We start from the raw sequence: 8,489 nt of genomic DNA on the forward strand, positions 1-8,489 counted from the left end.
CAGGAGTTGGAGGTTGCTGTGAGCTGTGATGCCATGGCACTCTACCCATGGGGATAGCTTGAGGCTCCGTCTCAAAAAAAAAAAAAAAAAAAAAAGAAGTGAAGCTAGGGTGGTGCCTATGGCTCATTGGGTAGGGCACTGGACCCATATACCAAGGGTGGTGGCTTTGAACCCAGCCCAGCCCAGCCTAGCCAGCTAAAACAGCAGTGGTAACTGCAACAACAGCAAAAATAAAATAGCCAGGCATCATGGCAGGTGCCTATAATCCCAGCTACTTGGGAGACTAAGGCAAGAAAATTGCTTAAGCCCAGGAGTTGGAGGTTGCTATGAGCTGTGACACACTGAGGGCAACAGAATGAGACTCTTGTCTCAAAGGAAAAAAAAAAATAAAGAAGTGAGGCTTTACTTCCTTAAGGAATGAGGAATTCCAGGCAGAGAAAAATGGTCGGAGGAGTCACAAAAGAACAGGGTCATTTTCTTAGATCACACCAGGTTAGGAGCAACTACTTTTCTGAAACATGATCAGGGTAGTGGTATCCTTTTGGCCCAGCTCTCACAGCACTCTCTATTGTTTTGGCCCATCTGCTCAGAGGAATGAGTGGAGCTGGGAGCAGTCAGAGGAATGTCTCAGCTGGGTAGTGAATCTAGCACTGTTCCAAGGAATCTCAGATGGTCTGTGACTCGTCTCTGTCCTCAGGACTGTTATCTGGGGTCCTAGAATCCTGGAACTCATGCAGGTTCTTATGTGAGGCAGCTCTCAGCTATGGGCATAGAGAGCATGTGAATCCATCTATACACTGCTCAAACATGTGCCATTTCAAATGTGTGGGGGAAGATGGAGAAGGTCTTACCATGCCCCTGCACAAATCGCAGGCTTGCTGGGGAATTGGGACTGGGACCTGGAAGGGGAAGTTTCCTGGGGGAGTTCTGGGGTCACCTGAAGGAGGACTTTCTGGAGGGGGAGGAGCCAGAGCAGAGTCTTCTGAGGGCAGGGGTGATTTTGGTAGATGAAGAGGAGCTCTTCAGGTGGGCAGGGCCAGTAGAGGCGGATGTCCAGACAGGTCACAAAACTCTCTAGGTACCCAATTACCTGCCCTCGGTGAGCTCGGCCATCGGTGGGGAGGTGCCCCAGCGCTACGTGTGGCGTTTCTGCATCGGACTGCACTCAGCACCTCGCTTCTTGGTGGCCTTCGCCTACTGGAACCACTACCTCAGCTGCGCCTCGCCATCTCCCTGCTACCGCCCACTTTGCCGCCTCAACTTCGGCCTCAACGTTGTCGAGAACCTGGCACTGCTAGTGCTCACTTATGTCTCCTCCTCCGAGGACTTCAGTGGGTGCTCAGAGGAGGGGGAGTGGGGAAGGGCTCTGGGAGGGGATGTGCCCTGCCCCTTCCCATACTTCCTTCATAGGTGTGTGGGCACACTGCCATGTGCACTCCCAATCCTCCTTTTCCTCCAGCTGTCCACGAAAATGCTTTCATTGTGTTCATTGGCTCATCCCTCAGCCACATGCTCCTCACCTGCATTCTCTGGAGGCTGACCAAGAAGCACACAGTAAGTCAGGAGGTACGGTCTATCCCTTGTGGGGCTCCAGGTGGCACAGAAGAAAATACAGGACATTCGTCCTCAGGATGTGGGTAATGGTGAGGTGGGAACTGGAGTTCTAATGGCAACCCTGGCACAAGGGTGCTGGGGTTGGGCTGGGCCTTGGCAACAGTGGAGAGAGGTTGGTCAGGATCTAGGACTGTGTTTGGGTCCTAGCATGGAAGAATAGAAGAGATGGAGGTTCCAAATGGGGGTAGAAAGCGGAAGCACTCAGGCTACAGTGGATTACGAATAGTGTCAAGGATTGTGTCTGTAATAATGCCAGTGCCCCTCTCCCCCAGTTTCTGGAGATTTAGGGCTGATGGGTGGGTCCAGGTAACTTTCCTACTCCATCTCCCTAGAGTGGGAGGGGCAGGGAAACCACTACTCCTTGGCCTTATCACTCCCCCAAATGCAGGGAAGTGAACTTGTTCATCATGCCTGCTGCCCCTGCCTGTGCTCCCTTCTATGACCACTAGTGGGAACCAAGGGAGGTTAAGGCCCAGCTCTTAGGAGCTGGGGCTAAAACAGGAGGCCACCCACATAGCCTGCAAGCTGCAGAGTGATCAGACAGCCTATCCCCTAGGATCGAAAGTCCTACAGCTGGAAACAGCGGCTCTTCATTATCAACTTCATCTCCTTCTTCTCGGCGCTGGCTGTCTACTTTCGGCACAACATGTATTGTGAGGCTGGAGGTGAGGCCAGGACAGATCCAGACATGGTCATAAGTGGATATGGGGCAATTTCCATTGTTTCCCCTGTGGTGGACTAGTGGTGTGGTGATTTATGAAGAGGCCCCTGAGAACAGGTAATGGGAGCTTCACTATGCCCTGTTCCTTGTGTCCTCACAACAGTGTACACCATCTTTGCCATCCTGGAGTACACTGTTGTCCTAACCAACATGGCGTTCCACATGACGGCCTGGTGGGACTTCGGGAACAAAGAGCTGCTTATAACCTCTCAGCCTGAGGAAAAGCGATTCTAAACCCTCTGTCCTGCTCTGAAGGAGGCAGCCCAGTGCCCAGAAGCAAGAAATAAGAAACAGCTCTGGCCTTCACCACCCTGTGTCCTCTCTGGGCTGTACTGAAGATTGGGGAGGGGGAAGAAGGAAGGGGATAGGCCAAGGCTGATGCCAGTGCTGCTGACTGCTCCTTCCCACCCCTCACATGAGCACAAGGGCTCTCAAGCATTGTTACCCTTACCTGAGCGATCTCAAGAAGCTGAGCTGACAGGAGAGCTCCACCATTTGGTGCTAAAAAGCCCTAAGGTTCATGACCACAATCCAGTTCTTGGCCTTTACATAGCCACCTTTTGCTGAGGTCAGGAACCACTGAGCAGTGGCTGCTACCTGAATACTGCAGCCCTTTCTCAATTGGGTCATTTACTTGACTGATGTATCTAATAATATCCTGTGCACATCCAGGCCTGTGGCCACAGTCCCCTGCTAAGGTTTCCCAGGTGTTCCTGTCCTGATTTTACCTCTTTAATTTGGCTTATGTCTTATGGTGCACACCCTTCCCTGTCTGAGCCTCAGTGTATCCATGTGTATGATGGGGGGTGGGTGTGCTATATGATTTCCAAAGGCTCTGCCAGTGTGTGATTCTGATGTCATCCCTTGGAGGTGGTGTTCTGTACCTAAAGGATGACCTCTTCCCAGAGAAGTACTAGCACAGCGTGTACTTCCCTTCCCTTCTGAAATTTGTAGTTTCAATGGATATTCCCTCCTTTATAAAAGTATGAGGTGGAAAGGTCAGAGGCCCAGATTTCTACCCCAAAATGGGGCTCCCTAGAATTCCTCCATCTTCCTTACTACCCCAGATCCTAAGCTTTTTTGGTTGTACATTTTAAAGGAAAATAAAAATTTTTTTTTTTTCCATTAGTGTGAGCAAGGCTTGCTGGTCTTGGGGCTCATTTCCTGGTTTGATAAGAACTGAGTGACAAAGGGGTTCTAAAATGGAGGAAATAAGTCCATGGCAGGTTATGATTCCAAGAGGCAATCCCCCAACTCCTGGAGTCTCCTAAGACTGATCAAAGCTTCCACTTTGATGAGCTATCTTTACGACTACAAGCCAGGAAGCTGGAGTAACTGCAAGTCTTCAGTTGAGGCAGAGGCGTGGGTTCCAGCCCTAACTCTTACCAGTAAAAATTTGTCCCCTTGAGAGAATAAGGGTATAGCTCTTAGATGCATGGTTGAGAGCACCTGCCTTCAGGGTGATGATTTTCAGCCTCTCCCTTTCTGAGTCCTAGATGGGGAACTCTTTCCTTAAGGTTTATGTCCTAGTCTACTACAGCTTCTGCATCTGGGTCCCAAAGCAAGCGTGGTCCTCCAAGGGAGCCCAGAGCTTTGTTAGAGAATTGGGGGTGGTGGTAGGGGACCACAATGAAGTCTATTGTCTCCTATCCCCTAGTAGAGGAAACAAAAGGCTCCCAGTCTCTAGGGAGCCCTAGCCCATGCCCACCCCCTAATGCCCAGCACACAGGGAGGAGCCGGGGCCACTGGAGACAGGAGGTTTTATTGATGCTGATGGGGGTAGGAAAGGCCCCCAGGAGCATGGGAGCTGAGTCAGTCAGCGGATGCATATGGCCTGGGCACATTGGAGCAGGTTAGAGCACATTCATCTTCTCAGGATTCTGTGGCTCCTTCCTTGAGGAAGGAAGAGAGCCTCTTGGGGGCACAATTTCATAAGCAGTGAGGGCAGAGGTTAGAGATGGCTGAGAGCCCCTAACCTGAGAGGAAGCACCACAATAGGCAGCAACAACTGTGTGGAAAGCTGGATGAACTGGTCAGTAGCAGAAAATGGGGAAAGGGGCACTGGCTTGGACTCTTGGGGCAGGGTCCAACCTTGGCTTGGGTGTACTCATGAGAGTACCTGATGTTCCCAAGCAGAGTGGGATAGAGCCCAAAGCCCCTTTCTCTGCAGGCCTCCTTAAGGAGAAAAAGGCATTCAGAGAAGAAGGCATCCTGGGAGCCCCCTGGAAAGGGGTGCCAGAATTAGTCCTTAAGGCACAGCTGGGGGCAGACAAGGCGCCAAGGCACAACTGGTGGGGGAGGGCAGGGGCAGCCTCCAAGCTGAGTGCCAGGGTCACAAGAGGACGCAGGACCGCCCACGCTTGACCGGCGTGGGGTTGAGCACAGCCCGGACAGCCTCAGCAAACACTTCCTTGACGCCATCCTGCTGCAGGGCTGAGCACTCGAGGTAGCGCACAGCGTGGATCTGCTTGGCCAGTGCCTGGCCCTGCTGTGGTGTGATGGGCGCCTGGCCCTGCTCCTTGAGGCGCCGTAGGGTGTCAGGCTGGGCTCTCAGGTCCTTCTTGGTGCCCACCAGGAGGATGGGCACATCGGGGCAGTGGTGGCACACCTCTGGATGCCACTTGTGCCGCACATTCTCGTAGGAGGGAGGACTGGCAATGGAGAAACAGATGACAAAGACGTTGGTCTGAGGGTATGAAAGTGTGCGAAGGCGGTCATACTCCTCCTGGCCCGCAGTGTCCCACAGGTTCAGGTTCACCGTGCGCCCATCAACCGCACTCTGGGCACTGTAATTGTCGAACACTGTGGGAATGTACTCCTTAGGGAAGGCGTTGGTTGTGTAGCAGATGAGCAGGCACGTCTTGCCCACAGCCCCATCACCCACCACTACACACTTGATGCTCTGCATCGTGGATGAAGCTGCTGTAGTGGAGGCAGTGCCTCCTCCCTCTTCTGGGCCCCTCTGGATGCAGTGACCTGTGGACAGATGAAAGGGACATATTTGGTTAGGGAGGCCACTACCCATTGAGAAAAAAGGATGGGGACACACAGAGGGAAACTAGCTCCTGTTCCCTTAAGCTGACACTATTCTGAAGTCCCATCAAGACAGACATTAGAGAGGCAGATACTCAGTAAGAGGCATTGAGACCAAGCAAAAGTGCTGTAAGGATACAGTATAAGATGGTAGCAAGCATCTAAGTGCTGGTGTCAGAATAACTATAAATTCAAATCCTGGTTTTCCTGTTTCCTAGCTGTGACCCTGGACAAATTGCTTAACCTTTCCATGCTTCAATTTTCTTGTCTGTAAAATGGGGGAGGAGAAAGAAGATTTACCACCTACCTTATGAGGTTACTGTGAGGATTATGTAAGATTTGTTTTTGTTGGCTCGGCGCCTATAGCTCAACCGGCTAAGGCGCCAGCCACGTACACCTAAGGTGGCGGGTTCGAATCCCCAGCCCGGACCCGCCAAACAACAATGACGGCTGCAACCAAAAAATAGCCGGGCGTTGTGGCGGGCGCCTGTGGTCCCAGCTACTTGGGAGGCAGAGGCAAGAGACTCGCTTGAGCCCAGGAGTTGGAGGTTGCTGTGAGCTGTAATGCCAGGGCACTCTACCCAGGGGGACAGCTTGAGGCTCTGTCTCAAAAAAAAAAAAAAAAAAAGATTTGTTTTTGTTGTTTTTTAAGACAAGAGTCTTACTCTGTCACCCTGGATAGAGCATCATGTCATGACAGCTCACAGCAACCTCAAACTCCTGGGGTCAAGTGATTTCTCCAGCCTCCCAAGTAGCTGGCACTATAGGGACCCACCACAACACCTAGCTATTTTTTTTTATTTTTTAGTAGAGACAGGGTCTCGGTGTTGCTTAGGCTGTTATCAAACTCCTGAGCTCAAGGGATACTCCTGCCTTGGTCTCCCAGAGTGCTAGGATTACAGGTATGAGCCACCATGCTCGGCTTTAAGACTTGTCTCAAGGCTCGGCGCCTGTGGCTCAAGTGGCTAAGGCGCCAGCCACATACACCTAAGGTGGCGGGTTCAAATCCAGCCGGGGCCCACCAAGCAACAATGATGGCTGCAACCAAAAAATAGCCAGGCATTGTGGTGGGCGCCTGTGGTCCCAGCTACTTGGTAGGAGACTCGCTTGAGCCCAGGCGTTGGAGGTTGCTGTGAGCTGCGATGTCACGGCACTCTACCCAAGGGGACAGCTTGAGGCTTTGTCTCAAAAAAAAAAAGACTTGTCTCAAAAGTCGGAGATGGAGATCGTGGGAGATCCCTGCCCCCCTGAAGCAGAAAAGGAACTTTGGTGGTATGGGGGCTGTAAAGGACCCAGGTATTGGTCCCATCTCCCTCCCAGACCACAATTTTCCCTGGGATCAGTTAGGAGGAAAATAGTTTCACTTTATGAGGTTAATCCTAGTTCACATTAAAAATATTTCCATCTTATTTACATAAAATAGGTGTGTATTCATCCTTAGGACATTCAGAAAGAGACTGTCAGAGAAGGGTCAGGGAAGGAAATAAGGGCCCTCTAGAACAATAGAGTCAACTGGAACCCTCAGACTGGAAGTCAAGAGACCTAAGTTCTGGCCCCCACTCTGTTGACTCCCTGCAACCAAGTATAAGGCTTTTATCCTCTTTTGGCCTCAGTTTTCCTACCCGGGAAATGGAGATAAATACCTGTGCAAGGGCACTAGGCCGATGAAATAAGACCTTAAAGAGCTTTGGGGGCAGATGCCATTAATTGTATCCATTGGATTTTCCGGGAAGCACTGTCATTTCAAAGCAGAACTCCTGGGCCTATAATCTTCAGTTCCATGCAGCAGGGGAGTAGGTGTGGCAGTATGATTGAGAACTCTCCCCACAGCCTAGCACTGGGCTGGCCTAGGCAGGGAGGCAAGGAGGGAACTCAGACCGCAGTCACAAGGCCCGAGAAACTGGAAGTACAGCTCTCTAGAGAGTCTGTTATCAAGTAGCAATCAGTAAATCAGCCCTTAATGGAGAGGGGAGGGAGTGGGTGGCTTCCGGGCTGGCAAGGGAACAGGGACTGACACTGGAAAAGTATTATAAGTAAGGTAGTGTCCAAAGCAGGATAGACAGAGGCAGTGCTAAGTGCACTGGATACCTGAATCTGACATCCTGAGCTCATGTGTCCTTGACCCTTGATAAAAGCCCCTCATATGGTGTAAGCCTTTATAGACTGCATGGTATTATGTCATTTCATCCTTATAACAACCTATTAATACTATTACTATTTTATAGATGAGAAAACAAACTCAGCAGTTAAAGTAACCCAACATCACACAGCTAGTTAGTACAGGATCCAGGACACAAACCCAGTTTTGTGACACCAAGTCCTATGTTTTTTCTCAATGCATTACACAGTCTCCAACTTACCCCTTATCAGCTGTGCATCCTTGATAAAATAAGTCACTTCCCTTCCTAGAGCCTCAGTTTCTTCATCTGTATGATAATAATAATAATACTTGTTCTTCCAGCCTCAAAGGGCAGCATTATACATGTTGAGCACAGGAATGAATATGCTTTATAAAGAAAAGTGCTGTGTGCACAGGAATTGACAAGAGCAGGAATCACTGCGTATGCACATGTCTTGTGGTGGTATCAGCCTAATTCTCCCTATTCAGGTCTAGATCAGACCTTATCCTTTCTCTCAAGACAACTCTTTTGGCTGAAAAAAAAATTTTTTTTTTGGAGACAGAGTCTCACTCTGTTCTTGGGTAGAGTGCTGTGGTGTCATAGCTCACAGCAAACTCTTGGGCTCAAGTGATCCTATTGCCTCAGTCCCTAGTAGCTTGGACTACAGGCTCCCGCCACAGTGCCCAGCTATTTTTAGAGATGTGGTCTCAACATGTTGCTCAGGCTGGTCTCAAATTCCTGAGCTCAAGCAATCCATCTGCCTCAGGCTCCCAGAGTGTTGGGATGACAGCTGTGAGTCACTGTGACAGGCTTGTTTTTTTTATTTTTTGAAACAGAGTCTTGGCTCGGCGCCTGTGGCTCAAGTGGCTAAAGCACCAGCCACATACACCTAAGGTGGCGGGTTTGAATCCTCAGCCCGGGCCCGCCAAACAACAATGATGGCTGCAACCAAAAAATGGCCAGGCGTTGTGGCGGGTGCCTGTAGTCCCAGCTACTTGGGA

General features: G+C 50.6%; 2 protein-coding genes across 4 annotated transcripts in view; one reads left to right on the forward strand and one right to left on the reverse strand.

The window, feature by feature from the left end:
- Positions 1 to 3,481, forward strand: part of PGAP2 (post-GPI attachment to proteins 2) — a 15,766-nt gene extending 12,285 nt beyond the window's left edge. The window contains exons 3-6 of one of the 2 annotated variants that reach the window (XM_023511287.1): positions 1,079 to 1,331; positions 1,460 to 1,566; positions 2,171 to 2,279; positions 2,439 to 3,481. In XM_023511287.1, the coding sequence (XP_023367055.1) occupies positions 1,079 to 1,331; positions 1,460 to 1,566; positions 2,171 to 2,279; positions 2,439 to 2,569 (600 nt within the window). In that variant the 3' untranslated portion in view covers positions 2,570 to 3,481. The remainder of the gene's footprint in view (positions 1 to 1,078; positions 1,332 to 1,459; positions 1,567 to 2,170; positions 2,280 to 2,438) is intronic. The other variant, XM_023511311.1, reaches the window with a different exon arrangement.
- A 597-nt stretch (positions 3,482 to 4,078) lies between these two features.
- Positions 4,079 to 8,489, reverse strand: part of RHOG (ras homolog family member G) — a 15,314-nt gene continuing 10,903 nt past the window's right edge. For both annotated transcript variants that reach the window (XM_003780941.2, XM_023511393.1), the window contains one exon: positions 4,079 to 5,311. In XM_003780941.2, coding sequence (XP_003780989.1) covers positions 4,668 to 5,243 — 576 coding nt within the window. In that variant the 5' untranslated portion in view covers positions 5,244 to 5,311 and the 3' untranslated portion in view covers positions 4,079 to 4,667. The remainder of the gene's footprint in view (positions 5,312 to 8,489) is intronic.

Source organism: Otolemur garnettii, unplaced genomic scaffold (assembly GCF_000181295.1).
Source record: "Otolemur garnettii isolate 467f Iridium unplaced genomic scaffold, OtoGar3 scaffold00001, whole genome shotgun sequence".
NCBI lineage: Eukaryota > Metazoa > Chordata > Mammalia > Primates > Galagidae > Otolemur > Otolemur garnettii.